Here is a 17537-nt window from a genome sequence, read left to right on the forward strand (position 1 = left end):
ATAAATATATGTTTAATGTTTATTTACTTTGATTACACTTTTATGACAACAAAAGGAACATTAAAAATTAGAATTACTTTTTTTGACAATATTCAACAAGAATTATTGAAGCACAAATGAGATACTTATCAACGTTCTTAACTTTACTTTAACATGTGAAAATATAAAAGGGATTTGTATTGTTAGCATGTTTACCATTTCAATGCAGACATATCAATGTCTGTTGAGTTTTAAAATAAGTCGAATCATACAAATATTAAATAACCAAATATCTATGGATTTCTACAAAAATTTTTTTTAAATAACTTAGTTAATAATTTTACTGTTGACTTTCATTCAGCTTAAATAAAATAACTTTATAACTATTTTCAAAGCAAACTATGTACATACATATAGTATATTATTTTTCGTGACATAAATAATAACATTATGATTTCCAAGCGAAACGTAGTAGTTTTTGGAAAAATTTTTTAAATCTTGATAAATTATTTAATTTTTATTGTTGTAACGATCATAAAAATGTCCACTTTAATTGTATACATTTTGTATTTAATAAATTGGGACACTACATTTCTTTTTTTATGATTTAACATTTCCTTTTTGGTCTATAAAGAACATTTTTTTACAAAATGGATTATTTGTGAAAAATTAATTTTTCACGAAACAAATCATCGGACCATATTGTTTCTCTCTTGTTCCCACCTTTCACTCACTACACGTAAGTAGTGCACAGAGGAATGAAATAAATTTTCGATTGCTCGATAATCCAAGTTTCTATTGAAACACACAAAGCTGTTTGTTTTAAATATCAGGATAAATTATTTAACAATCCATCTATGAAGGAAAACTTCTTTTGTAAATATTTTTATCAAGCGAAAATTAATTTGTGTATTATATAAAACTTCATCTCAAATATAATTTCAGTTAAAATGTTTGAAACAAATTATTTTGATAACTGTAAGACTTAGTTTATCTATTGAATAGCACTAAGTAAAGAAAAGTTGTAAAAAAATTCATGATTATTTTTTTTAGTATATGTTAAAATTAAATGTGCATTAATAGTAACAATATGGAATACATCTTTTTAATGATAGAAAAAAAAAAACCGTCTCGAATAATCACTTTGCTCTTGGATAAATACTTTTTATAAAACATTGAAAAGGCTATGATTGACCTTTCCATTACGTAAATTATGAGTGCATTAATATAAACGCATAAAAGAGCCTTTGTACAGATAAATAATGCCTTAACAAGAACATGAATCTTTTCCTCCTGGCTGAGCATTCAGTACTCCTTGTAAATTGTTACGACCAGGTTGGCTAGGATTGTGTTGTACCCCAGATTCTGCTGCATTTAAGTCCAACCTGAAGTTATTACAGCATTTTTATTTTTTCTTATATCTTCATCATCAAAATAATAATTTAAAACTACCAAAGAATGTATACATACCGCCCATCTTGTATACTCTGGAAGATCTTTTTTGCAGTTTCCAAGAAGGCTTCTTCCACATTATCTCCTCTGTAATAATAAAAAATATGCACTTATTCCAGTAAACATGAAAAATGACATAAATATAAAAAAACTTGACACACGTCTTAGCACTGGCTTCAACAAACATCAGTCCATTTTCATCAGCAAATTGTTTTGCTTCTTCGTAAGTTACGTCTCTTTGAGCATCTAAATCACTTTTGTTTCCAATTAAAAATATCACCTTCAACATTAAAAAACAAACAAAGAAATCAAATATATTTTTATTTTGTCAGCGTTTTAATATTAAATCCTAAACCTTACAGTGCTTGGATTTGTGAGATTCCTTGTATCTGTCAGCCAACTACTTAGGTGGTTATATGTTGAGCGCCGAGTAATATCATAAACCATGAGAGCTCCAGCTGCTCCCCGGTAGTACGACCTTTTATAATCGGTTATAATATTTAATAACTAATAAAATGGTTTTAAATGTTAAAACTACATTATTAAAAGAAGAAGAAAAAATACTACGAAACGCTCCCAATACCTTGTTACTGCCCTGAATCGCTCCTGACCAGCTGTATCCCAAATTTGAAGTTTGATTTTTTGACCAGCAACTTCTATAATTCTAGTACCAAATTCTACACCAATTGTATGAGGGCAATCAGCCATAACTGTGAAGAATTACAAAGTGTTAAATGATTTAATTTTATAATGAAACGTTGGAAGGAAATGCATATTTTTTTCAAGTTCTTTGTACATTGATTTTACTTACATTTTTTTTCTGTGAACTGATGTAGTAAGCATGATTTTCCTACACCCATATCACCAATAATGATATATTTAAAAATGTAGGAGTAGTTGTAAGGGCCTGCCGACATTTTGAATCTAAAAACAAAATATAGATTTTTTTTTAAGCATACAGGGAAAATTAATTATCAGTAAATAATATATAATTTATAAATAGCTTTGAATTTTGTTTTAAGTTAATTATGTGTAAGAAGAGGACTAAGTATAGATTTTTAGAAATATGCACTCTTCACTTTTAGATACATGTGTATTCACCTATGTAAGGAAAATCTTATTAGTGCTACAAGCTTTTCAGGGGCTGACTACTAACCCAATGTTAAAAAATGAACAAATACTCAATTACAGCAAGTTAAATATATGTATAAATATATATGTATATTTTTTTTACTCGCATTTTGAGATAACGTTGAATTTGTACAAGATCAATGACGTTGCGTGCTTATTTAGTACCTACTTAGCTGCTACCCTCCTATGATCGAGATAATTGACAGGATTGACAGGAAGAACAATATCTATATTTAATAGATGCTAGCTTGGCAACGCGGTTATGCTCATTCGAACAAAACATTCAGATAAATTAATTACATGGTATACAGGTATGCACAACACACATAGTTCCTGTAGTCGACGTCACTACAGCTGCGGTTTGGGATCTTATCGAGAGCCTCAGGATAATCTCTTCCCTTCTCTTTTATACGTGTAGGTATATACCTTTAAGAACTAATCCAGAGCACCTGTGATGACCTGATTGAAGAAAACAACGGAAACATTGACGTATATATGTATATAAGTATATACGATGCGTCAGTCAGGACGAGAACCGCCCCGCACGACCCATGACTCTGGGGCATACTCTTCTCCCCCCTGCTTTCGCTCAGTCGATTTTGGAGCATAAAAAAAACGCGAGACAACAACATCGAATAAAAAAGTGTTGTATATTACATTACAAGAGCAATATGCAAAGCTCACCTTAATTTCGTTGACGTGAAATATTTAACAAGTATCTCTTCTTTCGATCTTTCCAACTGTTCGGGCGTGCACAACTTTGCAAGTAGTTGCCGCTCTCTCGTCACTCACTGCCACTATGTAAGAAATTGAGTGGACTGGAATGATTATCTGAATCACAGAATATATAGATACCAAAAAGATAAATCCAAGAAAGCGAGTTTGCGAGTTTGGTTTACTCACACCACACTGCACATCAAAAGACAACAGACCACGACCAGGCTCTCATTAAATAAGGTAAGTCAACGTTGACACACAACACAACACAGGCCCAGGCCAACTTGCTGGCATATGCGAATGCGATCATTGGCCAGAGTATAGAAATAAGCAGCAACACACAGCAGAAGCCGACCTAACCAACCGATGATGACGTTCGTTCTGGCGTTTTATTTGATTTAACGTTGAGTAAATGAGTAGGATACTCAAATGGATACTTTGCGATGATTGTTTTTTGTTCTGCGATTCAGAAAGTTAAAAAAATGAATAAATAAAGCTTACCGGCAAGGGTTGTCCAATAGTTTGCTATTTTCAAGGTGGAGTTGGACGGACAGTTCAGGCAAATCAGTTGTGAACTAAGCGATGATACATAAAATATGACTGAGCTCTCATCTCTTTTGCGTTTTTTTTACCAAGAAGAGAGGTAGAGATATTCGTTTATTCATTCAAAAAAGCAATTTTTATTTTTATTATGCTCCCAAAAATTAAAAATTTTCCAATTTACCGGCTACTTTTATCACCTATATACAACACATCCAGACTTTTCCTTAGGGGCAGCGCTTCGGCCGAGTTTATTTTAAATAATTTATGACGTCCATTAGTGTCATGGAATTTATATTTATTTGTAAACAGTGATATGTAGTTGAGTATTAGGTATTTGACGTTAATTTCCATTGATGATAAGATGAAAAAAAATTTGATGCAAAACGCATAAAGATCATAGCGCTTTCGATGTTGGTGTCTTTAATAATTAATAAAATGCGTATAAAAAGAATTCATCGAAAAATAAAAGTGTGGAGTTTGAACAATATAATATTTGTAGTCTCTTGCTTTAAAAAGTACAAAAAAAAGGGAATTTTAAAAGTAGAATTGCAATTACAGCTGATCGTTTTTTTTGTCTCTCTTACATTGACGATTTTATAAAACGACGCTTCATTTGAGGGTGAATTAACAATTTACGAGAACGAACTCATTCATTGATTACCACCAAAAATTTTTGTTCCATACAAACCCGAGCTTATTTAGTTGAAATGTATATGTCTACAAATAAACAGACTAATTTTTCATTCGGCCTACATATAATTATTACTACATTTTTTTTGCAATCAAATAATTCAATAATGTATTATTTACTACATCAATGAAATAGTTGAATTTTGTTATTTCCACTAATCTTACCTTGTACTTTGATACTCTCCGATACATATACAAACTTCTATGCCTCCCTCTCCAACTCCTCCAAGAGAATTTAATGCTTGTTGTTGTTAAAATATTGCGACAAGCATGGAGATATATACACAACATATCAATTTTTACATATTGATTACCGCGACATGTAGTATACACGTATTATACATGAAATTATTGTTCAATCGAGACTTACTATAATTTAAAACATTATTGTTTCACATGTATTACAGCAAAGTCAGGTTTTTATACATACTCTTTTATGCTGTGTGTTTATATACATATACATATAATGCCTAAAAGATGTTTTTTTAATTTAGAGCTAGTTTAATATAAGACACTGTAGACACGTAGTGAAGTTTGAGATGTGCAAAGGTATACCTATATACCTACGGTGGGAACGAGAGAGAGAGAGATCTTTTATTTTCTCGCGGGAGTCGCGGGTCGCGTTGCAGTCGCGGCTTTCCTTGCTGGGTGAACGGAACGTCTGACGGGATGTTAGAAATTGGGATGGAACTTTATTAAGCAATGCGAAGGTACTTGTTATATACTTGTTAGTACAGTAAGTAAGCAGTTGAGCGTTGAGCACTGCGGCCAAAGAGAGCGAGAGGAAGAGCAGCAGTGAGCGCGAGCTCTCTCTCGAGGTGCGCCTATAAACCAGTGTGTGTATATCGTGTGCGTGATCAGATCATCAGGCAAACTCCGCGATCGCGAGATTCGCGGGTGTATGTACATTTCTATTAACCGCGAAAGTGTGCAGTGTGCTTAGCAAGTTGGTGTGTTTTAAGCATAGGTATGTGGTGCTCCGGTAAAGCTCGAGGAGGCAAGGAACGCAACTACGTCAACCTACTTCTCGAAGACATCTCCTGTTAACTGCTAACTGGCGTACATGTGCAACCATTCCCCTCCTCGCCCCTCAGTTTTCGCTGGCTAAAAAAGAGGTACATACCTATATATACACGATATATTTTGTGCGTAAGTTTTTGTGTGTGTGTGCATGGTATCTAGGACAATTAGGATGAAGAGCATCACGGGTGAAAAGTGTTCTTCTGGAGTAAGAACAAGATGTAGAAAGATTTGATCTTAGATGTTCCTTCCAGTGTGTTGTACAAACCAAAGTGCAGCTCCAAGTGTGCGTGTATGTATGTGTGCGAGTGACCGTAGACCTAGACCCTGTGTCGAGCACCGTTATTGAAATGTATTTTTGTAGTTGAAACGTCAATAATGGACTATTTGTAGCTTACGGCTGGCCCAAGAAAAAAAAAGGTGACAAATTGGTGGAAAAAGCTGGCTACAGAAAAACTTTAGCCTTAGGATAGCAGCTAAATGTAGAGGTTAGGTTGATCCTTCCTGGCTTTGGATATACATGTATATATATTCATATGCATAGGAGCTCCAATTTGCTCCAAAAAGCCAGCAGGCGAGCTCGAAGGCATACATAAGAAATTAATTGTAAGTAGAGGTAAGTTGTTATCATTTCGAATCTCCGATATCGCTCGCTTACACTCGGTGTACTTGACAGTATGTCTGGGATGTACTGCCGGGTCTTTCAACTTTCGAAGATGTAATGCCGAAAGAATTTGAGCCAACGGGGAAATTTGGAGTTTGTGTCGTATCTGTATAGTATTTAAACCTGCGTGTGCACGCTACTGTCGTCGATTATAGTTAATAGTTAATAACACATTCATGTACATGTGTATACCTACATGTTGTATTTAAGCAGGCAACGCCGCTGCCCCGCTTTGGTAATTAACCAAACAAAATGGACACCGAAAGATGATGACAATCGAGCAAAAAACTTGTGGCTATACGTATAGGTATGTATATATGTACGGGCGATTTTTCGATAGCGCATCATTGCACCGGAGCCAGAGAGGAAAAGAGATGTATAAAATTCTATCGAGCTCTTCTCTAAAAAGTACATACTTATTTATATACATATTACCTCTTTTAGCAATCGAGTGACTCAACCATACAGTCAGTCGGCGTTTTTTATGTGTGTGTACTATATAATATTAAATGATTACTAATAAGTGCCTACGTGTAACTCGATGTTCACGTATGACTTTGCCTTAATAGACGCGTGTAAGGTCTTTTTTCTCTCGAGACTTAAATGGTAAACTGATCTGTTTACTTTTACGTTTGTTTATTATTATTTCTTTTTTTTTTTTTTTCAACAAACAGAACCTTCATTGCTACACGTTTAAGGTATTTATTTCCTGCTTTGCTTGAAAGGAATTCGACACTCGAATTCGGGGGGGGCATCGACTTTTCGTGTGGTTGTATGGTCACGTGACGCTGAAACAGTTAAGTGATATAGCTTTTACAAAAGTACGAGGTATACTCTTTGAAAAGTTGAAATGTGTAAAAAACGTAAAAAAATGAGATCTTTTTGGATTGAAATTGCAATGCCCGTGTGCTTCGATCGAACGGGGTCAGGTCGTCAGGTGTTACTGAACATATAATATCTACAATACTTTAGACACGTAAGTAACAAGTGCATGCGTGTGATGGTGCAATTGAACGTGGCTTGGTCGCCTCGAGCGACTGTTCCTCCCGCACCCATGCCACGCGAGAGCATCATCATCATCTCTTTTCTCTTTCTTCTCGAGTGAAACTCTGTGTCTTTTTTCGGAGCAATGCAGCTTCCGTGTTTCAGTGCTTGGTTTTTTTAAAGCTGTTGTAAGGTAAAACGCCCAATACTTGGACAGATTTTTCGAAACTAATTTTAACGCTCATATTCCGAAGTTAATGTGCAATACTTCCATATTTTTTAAATAATTACTTGTAATTAGGATGCCTTAGGATTATATAACACACAAAAAATGTTTTAAAATAGCTCTTAAATAATAGTTATCGTACATTTTAAAACATGTCAACTTATCGGAGTAGTTGGACAATCATTCTCGACTGTCGTAGTAGTTGGACAACCTTGAAAACCAAAAGTTGGACAATGCTGCAGTACTTGGACAAGTTGGAAAGCAGTACTTGGACAATACTAACTTAAACGATTTTACAGTTGTATAAATTACGATAAGGCACAAGTACTTATTAAAACTAAAGTATGTATTTAGATAAATACCTTATAACGAAAAAATGTTAACGAAGGGGATAAATAATAACAAATTTATTACGTAAAATTCGTAAGTAAAATTATTAATCTTTTTTCCAAAAATAATTTATTAAATGCAAGATAAATCCCTCAGGGTGCATTTTGATTTTCAACATTTTCAATTGTGAGGAATCGCACTTCTCCTTCTTGATTTGAATTTTCTTTAGAAGGAACTGCATCTCTTCAATAGCAAACGAATTATCCAACTCAATTAAGCTCTCACCTCGGTACTCAGTTTTTTCAATTATTCTATCAGTGAGATAGTGTAAAACCAATTTTACTGTTTTTTTTTTAATTTTGTTATTTAAGATTTATTTTTAATAAGACTATAATTTTTCTTACTTTTCTTTTTTGTTTTTGTTGTATGACCTCCACTTTTGTTCTTTTTCATTATTTTATATTTTTTTAAAAACATTTTTCCTCTTTTCAGAACCCATACTTCATCTGTATTTACAGTGAATTGGAGGTTAACTTTTAAAAATGTTGAAAAAACAATTTTCTTAAAGCGGTGCACCCCTTAACAACAAAACTGATTAGTAAAGTGTTTTTTTTCTACAAAGTACTTCACTTTTTATACACTTTTGTTTAAAAAATTCGCATAAAAGATTAACTACGTTAAAAGGTAAACAACTTTGATTGTATGTCCATGTACTGGCTACGACGTTTTTGTGCCTATGACCTGAAGTTGGACAAGAGCTCCACGTCTGTCCAACTACTACGAAATCGTGAGGTGTACTTGGACAGCTAATTTTACATTATAAAAATTTTTTTTGTCCACGATTACATTAGAAATATTGTTAATTAATGTAAAAGTTGTAAAATAATACCATACAGCATTTATACAAATGCATTGGATTAATTTTAACGAGCATTACCTATTATCAAAATCATAGAAAACGGAGAAAAATTATCGCAGTCTTATGGCGCCTACGGTGAAATTTAGAATCATTCGCATGTATTAAATGTTGCTGAAATTTTTTTAAAAATTCAAGTATATCATCAATAATAATCATAGCAATATTAATCTATTACGTTTTTTAAAATATCTCTTTTTTATTTGCTACAATGACTGATTTTCCACTGTCCAAGTATCGGTCTGAATTTCAGTTTTGTCCAAGTATTGGGCGTTTTACCTTATTTTTGTCTCTTTACTCTCATGTTGATACCACACTTGTTTTTTCATATGTTTTATGTGTACGTTCATTTTGGTATACCTAGTACTTACGTACTAAAATTCAGAAATTCCCATCAGTCGATTAAAAGACTTTTATAAAAAGAGATGCTCGAGCAGTCTTCAAAATTTTCACATTTTTATAATTTATTTTTTTACCACGCTATAAGATCTGGTGTGTATTCTCTTCCGCCAAGTGGAACGTACTTCTTTTGGTAACTGTATTTTATGCATTTATTTTCGAGAAACCGAGAATGAGTTCATTATGTTGGTGATTGTGCAACGTTCAAATTAATGGTTAGTTATATAAGCCGTTTGAACGTGTATATTGGGCATCCCGATATATTTTTCCTCTTAACTCTCTAAAAATGTTTTTTTTTTTTTTTTTTTTTTTCCTTTAAATGCTTCGGTACGTTTTTTTGAAAAGATTACTTACTGTTCTCGTGTGCATTTAAAGCTACACCTTGTTGATAAGATATTACGGAACCGAAGTAGATAATGTAAAAACTCATTGTTAAATAAATAAACGGTCGTGTTATCGTGTCATCTGGAACGATTTCAGTTAGAGAAATTTTTTTTTTCTACTTATCTTTGGCACTAAAAGTTTTTTTAAATACTTTTTCCCGAGAAAAAACTTTTTTTTTCGTCAACTTCCATAATGTTTCGCGCTAAGTTTACTAATTAAATTACGATAAGAAATACTATCGTGTTTATCGCAACGAAAAATTAAAATAATGGTATTTCGCTAATGGGTTTAAAAAATGGGTTTAATTGATAAAAGACTGATAGTAGGGAAAAAAAAAAATGGTTGATGCAGTTAAAAATCCTAAATCGTTTGAACATGCATTTTAAATATCGTACCCGACAATAACGTACAAGGAAGTATTCTTAGATATACTTGAAAAAAAAAAAAACCCGAAGTAAGTACACGTATGTAGGGAATAGTGCAAGTATTTCATGCGTGGGTATAACGTGTGTAGTCTCCTTCTTGTAGGTATAATGTATATAAGCGAATGCACAGGCAAAAGGGGTTCTCGAGCACTTACCCGAAGAATCACAGGACGCGATTGGCTAATCGCGTATGTCCTGAGACTCAATACCACTCGGAAAGGTAAAATCTTATTGGTGCTCCTTTTCTAATGTAATTTCGGCCCCGCCCGTCTTGCCGATGCCGCAATTTCTCGACTCGTATAATAATCGCTCGCGGTTCTGTCTTGTCATGTATATAGGTATACATGGGTGCGCTTTGTTTGAAAAGCACGCGCCTCTCTTGCATAGTCGGTGCTCCAAATACTATGACTCCAAACCAACGGCGAAGAATAATAAATGCGTTATCTGCAGTTTGTACCTATGCTGTACTTACTCGTTTCTTAAAAAAAAAAAAAAAAAAAAAAAAAAAATGCAAGATTCAATATATTAATTTACAAATCTGCAGTAGACTCTATATAAATACCATTACAATATTGTTATGCATTTTTTTATTTTTCTTGCTGTACAAGAGCAATTGATTTTTTGTTGGTAACAAATAATTAATAGAAAAAAAGTACTAAAAAATTTTTTTTAACTTTCACACTTGTTGACTCGTTTCTTGAGATGCCTAATTTTCTTGGAAACAATTCATAAACTTTCGGATGGATGTATACTATTTTCGGATCTCTTACGCAATGTAGCTCGTAACGCTGTTGACTAATAGTCAACCGATGTTTCAAATTTCCCTTAAACCTAGTTGACTTTCTAGTAAAAAAAAAAAAAATTGCGTATGTACGACATATCGATACCTTGAGCGTGAATATATAAATATAGCATTTATGAGCTAAATCCGTGCAATTTGTTTAATTATAATAATACTAATGTAGAACTCAATCATACTTGATTCAAGGTACATTTTAGTTTTAAGTACCGTTTGATATGAGAAATTCATACGCCACATTGAATTATTAAACCTCTTGTTTTTAAAGTTTAAACATGTTTTCCGTAAAACTAAGAATCTTACAAATAAATGTGTTGAAACACTTTGAGCTGAAAAAGAGTCCAGAAATACGAGAAAAAAAAGTGAACTTTCCATTATTAAAATTCCACCAAAGAACATTTTTTTCGCTGTAATTTTGAACACGTACATTTCATGCGTAAAACGTCCAGAAACAAAGTAGACTTTAGAAAAGTAGAAATAACTGTTTAAAAATAAAAATGTTCAAATTCTACGTGAAATTGTTGAATTTGAACCAAGATCTCAAAAAAAAAAAAAAAAAAAAAAAAAACATGTCACTTTTTGTATTCTAAACTTGTCTCAGATCATCAATGCAAGGCTTAAAAAGAAACAAATTAATTTAAAACAACAAAAAAATTATTCCAAGACATTCGCTTTGTACCCTAATACAGATGAATGATTCTAAGACATATACACAAGCAACAAATTAATATGTATTATATGCTACTATAACATACTATTAGTAAATACACCACTTAGAATCATTTATCTGTATTAAAATTGTCACAAGCATTGAAATCAAAAGTTTAATTTTGTCCTGTTCATTATTTCTTTCAACACTTATGTACTTATTTTACCAAAGTAATTGAAACAAATGTTTAAACTTGTTAAAACGAGCGCTGTAGTTAAGTTCAGTAGGTGTGTGCAAAACTCGAAACAATACTAGAACTCAACCAAAGATCGAGCCAAAGACATGAACTTTAAAATTTGTACACTTGTTCATAATACATAAACGTAAAAATGTAACCTATAAAATGAATTTTAAAAACATATAATTTTTCAATTCTTTCTACTCTACAGAGTCTGATGAATCAGTCTTGTTTGTTAACTTTGTGCACTTTTTTTTTTTTTTTTTTTTTTTTTTTATATACTATCAATTCTGCTGTTGCAAAGCGTTTTCACGCTTCATAACTTTTGCTGAGTGGATACTGAAAAAACGAAACTATTTTTAACTACAATGTTTTTTTTTACAAGAATGTATTTTCACTCAAGTTGTACAAGTGTTCTAAAAATATTCTATTTTTTTACACAAGCGCAAACACGGAAAGAGTCGGGAAAGAGTAAATTTAAAAAATTTATCGTCACGCATCATTTTTTATTTTAATCATCGTAAAAAACTGTTAATTATCATCAATATCAGGAATAAAAAATCTTATTGAACTTACACACGTAACTACTTACCTACAAAACGTTGAATTTTTTTCTGTGACAATTGAGACACGTAGTTGATATTGTGCGTACAGCTGGTTTGTGTACACATGTTTTAGATCTTTTATTTTCTTGATTTTGAGATGAAGCAGAACAAAACGCAACAGAAATAGGTACATTGCTTAGGCTCTACTATTGCTACGCTACAATCACCATGATTATGTCATGCTTTATTTATTTATTTATTTATTGTTATTTTTTTTCATATTAAGCATCTCCAGTGTAAAATACGCGTAATATTTTATAATCGCACGCTTCAAATCAATTTAGTCTGTGTAATAGATTCGTTGCCTATGTTTTCGTAAAACTCCCTTTATTTGTGTTGTCTCAGTTACTTCAGCCATCGCACAATAGATGCTGAGTCGGCAAAAATTGTGATGTTTTTACCAAAACTTGAGGAAAAGGAAACCATTACCATTGGGTGTACCTGCACTTACAGCTCCAGGCTTACCTATACCCACGCAAAACCATATAGGCCGGTATAGGTATAGCAGCGCACAGCCACGTATACCACCGTGAAATGGAAACAAAAGGAGAGGCACATGGAAGATATTGGGAAGGTCAAAAAAATCGACGACGCTCGTGATGATATTCTAGACCGTTTGCGTTACACATGCTGCTTCCATGCTCTCTTTTTCTCTTCAAAGGGCTCTTCCCTCAATGCCACGTGCTTCGTGTTTTTTTTTTTTTTTTTTCCTTCATTTGTATTTTTTTTCTTTTCCTTCTTTTATATTATTACTTCGAAACAGAAAGATATCCCGAGCCTTTCACTTTTCTCTCCTTCCCCCCTCTCCCCTACTCCACTAAATTTTCGCTGTTCTTCCTTCTCCGAGTTGGCTTGTCTTCGCACGACATATACTTATACCACCGACCAAACTTCACTTCGGACAATTTTTGGGTGTGTACCCCCACTTACTTCAACTCGCATTTTTTTACATTTTTTTTTTTTTTTCATGGATTTCGTGACTTGCAAGTATACGTGGTGATAATATGTACGTTCTTCACTGTATCTGACAAAAGTCTGTATCAAAACCAATTGAAATATTTTACCAAGTATTTTAAAGAACTGAAAGTCGAATACTTTGTAAATCACTAAAAAATATAGTCGTTCATTAAGAACGTAAAATATTTTTCTATTTTAAACCAATTGCCATGAAACTAAAATACGTCGATAAATTTTTTTTATCATTCCCATCATTCCCCAAACCCCAATTGTGTTTACGTAAACTTTCGTATCAAAATCAGACAATGCACATAACATATGTATATTTTGAACAAGTATCAATAGTATACCGTATGCTACATATTGGTTAGATTTTAGTTTACAAAAGCATCCAAGAATGATCTTTGGCAGCTGATTTTAATTTCAATTAATTAAAGTGCTACTATCAGTCACATGACAAAATCGAGCTGTAAAATGAGTGCAAGTGGGAGGGAGGCTCTTACATAAGCATTAATAAACCAAAAAATGACAGCATCGATCGTGCAAAACTTCTCGTCCTCCTCTGAATGTTACACAACGATTTTTTTACCCTCACGAGTCTTATCTATACACCACATAATATACTCGGCTTTTAGAGAGAGAAATCAAGTTCCAGGTGGTTGTCTATACCATCGTTGGTAGGAAAAACAACACACGAATTTCCAAGAAAAAAAGAAGCGCTGCAATAAATAAGTAATGCATAATAGTACTCGTCTATAACTAGTATAGGATACAAAATTATATTGGCTAGAGACAGATAAGGGAGGAGGTGGTCGACAACAACCGACGACGAACGCAATGGTGTGAGGAGAGAAAGGAAGAGATGTCTTGGATGTGTGTATACGTATAAAGTGGTAGAAAGCCCACGTCTGTCTATCACCCCCCGGAAATTTTACGCGATCCTCCATACACGTGCGCAAATGGTAGCTTACGTATACATACATTCAGGCGCGTGTCGCTATGGTATAAAAGTGGAGTAAGTGGGTATAACGGTACAATATATAGTGGGAGTATAGATGTTTAAGGGTAGCTATATAAGCTAAGGGCGAGGCTGTCGGGGTGAGAGGGTGTATAGGCGGGAGAGACACACGATCGAGCGGGAGACGCAATGACAACCACCGTGGCTATGCCTGTCGTGAGAGGCTATACGGGGGCAAAAGGGCCGACATCACGCTTACGCGTTATAATATTATGTATAGAAAATTGTACACGCGTACAAAGGGCGAGTCCGCAAAAAAACAGCTCATACAATTTTATAGATTCGAGAGTCTCTTTGAATTTGCAATTGATTTTTTTTTTTTTTTTTTTTTTAACATCAAACAAATTCAGGGTTACATACACACAGATTCAATGTGTGAGAAATTTTTTTTTTTTATTAATTTACAATATAAACGAGTATTGTTCCGTTTTATAAAATCTTTGGTGAACATTAGTTTTTTTTTATTTATTTTTTATTTTTACTGAATGCTAAACTTTTAAGGCTCTAGTATACATGTACACATGTCAGAAGTATTCTCAAAAATGTTTTCTTGAAGTGTACAGTTTTTAAGCGGAAACCGATACATTTCCTACTTATTTTATTTTTAAAACACGTAAAGAAACAAAGAAACGTACAAAATCAAACAATACTCAAAACCGTATTGAGAAACCAAAAAGGCGTGTCACACACATTATCGAGTTAACGTCCACATGAATTTTCAAAAATCCTTGGGAAGAAAAAAAAAACATTTTTTTTTTATCTCCCAATTTTGGGAAATCTCTTAAACGTTTTTTTTTTTTTTTTTGGTAGAACTTCTCATACTTACACGCACACAATAAGCGGAGTATTAACTTTCTTGTTTGGACTTCTATGTATTTCGTTTCGGATTATTCCGAGTGTTGCTGCTGTTCAGCGCTACGTTACACATACACCCATACAGTTGACTTTCCTCGTCAGAAAGGCGATCCGATCGTTCGGACGCCTCACCGTGTATATCTTATCTACGTGTATGTGTGTCTGTGCACCCATATCCCCCCCTCTTCCTGCCTTCCCTCGACCATCTCCCACACATCTTCCCACTTTGTATACCTATACCGAAAATAACTCGCCCTCTGTCAATTTCCTGATTTCTCTCGTTCTCTCTCTCTCTCTCTCTCTCTCTTCATATCTCTTTCGTTTCGAACCGCTTAAGTAACTAAAGGCTGGCTGTTGGTATAAAACTCGAGAGGAGCGTTTAAGTATACGATACACAAGCGTGAAGTACAGAGGGTATAACTCATATATACGACGAAAACAATCTCTTGGTCCGAAAAAAAAAAAAAAAAAAAACATTTCGGAGCAGTGACTCTTTTTCGTGCTCCAAAACTACCCTAAACCGTTGCGTCTCTGATTCTATCTGTTGTTAAGATGCTCTACTCTTTTTGTTTTTTGTTCCGTTGGGCATTTAACGAATAATGCGAGGCTATGGGTACATGTATAGGGAAGCATGACCACATATTAACGCACGCCAACATCGCCATGTACCTACATGTACATATAACAGCACGTGCACGTAAAAAGTGTGTATAAAGCAGTGGGTGTGCCTGTGTGAGAGCACGCGCGCGCGTTTCGGAGCAGAACCAAAAGAGGGAGAGGAGAAGAAGAAGAAGCGCGAGAGGAGAGAGAGAGAGAGAGAAAGCAGTGCGCGTATACAACCATCAGATATATATATACATGTATACATATGTACACCTTCACCAATGTCTTTAAGAGATGGAGCGTGGGAAAAGGATGGCGTGCTGAGGCTCTCTCGCTTGCTCCTATACACACAAAGTGTATATATGTATATAGCCTTCTCGAGCCTTTGCCCGCCCTGCCTTTTGCTCCGATAATTATATTACAGATGTACTCGTGTATCAAGCATAGAACGGAGTATGAATATACGCGTATGGCCATGTACCTGAGTGTAATAAGAGAGAAAATCGAGTGAAATGGCTTAGCTAGCTCGATATTAATTTGTCCATATATTGGCGTACAATAACCCATAACAACTCGAGAGCTTCGGTATTCTCAGACGAAGGAAAATTCAAAGGCACATCCTCGAAACACATAAAAGCTGAAAATTCGAGTCTCCTTTCTCTCTCTCTTTGAAAACTCTCATGGTCGTGTGTGCTGCCCATATAACTATGCAGCAGGTGCTTTTGACGGTATAACTTACAATGTATACACATATATAGGTGTAAAGGCAACTTATATTTGTATTTTGTATTGCATCTGTCAAACGTGACGGGTTACGTGACGGCAACTTTTTCCGCCGCCGTATAAATCCGTAATGGGCTGTGCAACGTCATTTTGGCAAATCGATCGTTCGGACAGACACAGTGTATTGGAATTGTTATACGTGCATCCCCCGTATAATGGAGGAAATTAGCTGAATTTCCGATGAAGATGCTCCGTTTGTTAGACTTACCTCGAGAGAGAGAGATAAGGGGATGTAGGTAACTTTTAAAGGACGATGGACATCTAGGGATAGCGCTTCGGGGGTGTAGTTGGCGGATATACTTGTGCCCACGCAGTTAATCATCCCTCATGCATATGTAGCACGCACGTATATAATATAATGTATAAAGATTGTTCCGGTGAACGAGGCCTATATAAGGGGTATTATAGGAGCACGCGTCGTGCGCTCGAAAACCGAACGTTGGCCCCCGGAGTGTGTGTGTTTGGCCGAGGGCTGATACAGACCGGTGGAGAGCATCAAACAAGGACAGCCTCATCTCCGGCAGCTGTGTGTGCGTGTGGCGGAGGGAGCGGAGCAATGGAGTCGCGGAGAGAGAGAGAGAGAGCCACCGTACACGGCTTGGACGGCGTTGACGACGACGGCTGCTTTGGTGTATATATTGTATACGCATCCGCGATAGTTGTCTTATACAGTTCAAATAAAGGAGAGGTTGTGGGGACCATGGGGGCATTAAAATTGCATTTGGCATCGGCTATTATCAACAACAACGGCACGCCGACCCGTCGGTATTTTACGTGCACGTACAATACACCTTCTTGATTCGGAGTGCTCCGAAAAATCGGCGCACGCACGCTCGCACGCACACCCCGATGCACAATTTTTTAAAGAAAAGGAACGAGCAACACGAGCGACCTTCACTGAATTCGCGAGTTGATCTTCGTGGGGCTGAATTATTAGACGCCTTCAACCAGAGTGTGTGCATGCAGGCTGTGTATAGACGCGTCTTCTCGTTTTCTTACGCGCAACGTGAAAAGTGACGCCACCGCGAACACGGCACCACCGAGGACCTGTATATATACAGTTAGTGTGTGCCGCCGTGCCCGCGGATATCATGGCGCGTATATAATAGGGGCAGCTCCGTGCACTTGGGCTGACTTGGTCCTTGTACCCACACTTATGTAATACACCCC

The 17537-nt window shown here is 35.1% G+C and overlaps 2 protein-coding genes across 6 annotated transcripts in view; one reads left to right on the forward strand and one right to left on the reverse strand.

The window, feature by feature from the left end:
- Nucleotides 1-21: 21 nt before the first annotated feature.
- On the reverse strand, nucleotides 22-3545 carry Rab14 (RAS oncogene family member Rab14). Of its 3 annotated transcripts, XM_014355447.2 has the most exons (8): nucleotides 3466-3545; nucleotides 3247-3393; nucleotides 2243-2355; nucleotides 2015-2141; nucleotides 1792-1909; nucleotides 1593-1711; nucleotides 1450-1518; nucleotides 23-1364 (listed from the first exon to the last, which is right to left on the reverse strand). In XM_014355447.2, exons 3-8 carry the CDS (start codon nucleotides 2346-2348, stop codon nucleotides 1247-1249), a joined length of 657 nt encoding a protein of 218 aa, XP_014210933.1. In that variant the 5' UTR covers nucleotides 2349-2355; nucleotides 3247-3393; nucleotides 3466-3545; the 3' UTR covers nucleotides 23-1246. The 3 variants fall into 3 exon arrangements, with proteins under 3 accessions (XP_014210935.1, XP_014210933.1, XP_014210934.1); XM_014355449.2 differs by lacking the exons at nucleotides 3247-3393; nucleotides 3466-3545 and adding an exon at nucleotides 2989-3132 and having other exon boundaries at nucleotides 22-1364; XM_014355448.2 differs by having other exon boundaries at nucleotides 3247-3539.
- Nucleotides 3546-5155: 1610 nt separating this feature from the next.
- kis (chromodomain helicase DNA binding protein kismet) overlaps nucleotides 5156-17537 on the forward strand; it is a 33736-nt gene continuing 21354 nt past the window's right edge. For all 3 annotated transcript variants that reach the window (XM_089593315.1, XM_089593317.1, XM_089593316.1), the window contains exon 1: nucleotides 5156-5627. The gene's annotated coding sequence lies outside the window, so the exon portion shown is untranslated. The remainder of the gene's footprint in view (nucleotides 5628-17537) is intronic.

Source organism: Copidosoma floridanum, unplaced genomic scaffold (genome assembly GCF_036245765.1).
Source record: "Copidosoma floridanum isolate Cflo_tuat_1 unplaced genomic scaffold, Cflo_Japanese_pri ptg000019l, whole genome shotgun sequence".
In the NCBI taxonomy this organism is placed as follows: Eukaryota; Metazoa; Arthropoda; class Insecta; order Hymenoptera; family Encyrtidae; genus Copidosoma; species Copidosoma floridanum.

Excerpts from the sequence above, each read along its gene's own strand:
- Rab14 (XM_014355449.2), bottom strand. The coding sequence starts at position 2,348 with ATGTCGGCAGGCCCTTACAACTACTCCTACATTTTTAAATATATCATT. Across the intron at positions 1,910-2,014 it reads CGATTCAGGGCAGTAACAAG|GTCGTACTACCGGGGAGCAG; the intron begins GTATTGGGAGCG and ends CGATTATAAAAG. Across the intron at positions 1,519-1,592 it reads GTTGAAGCCAGTGCTAAGAC|AGGAGATAATGTGGAAGAAG; the intron begins GTGTGTCAAGTT and ends TTATTATTACAG.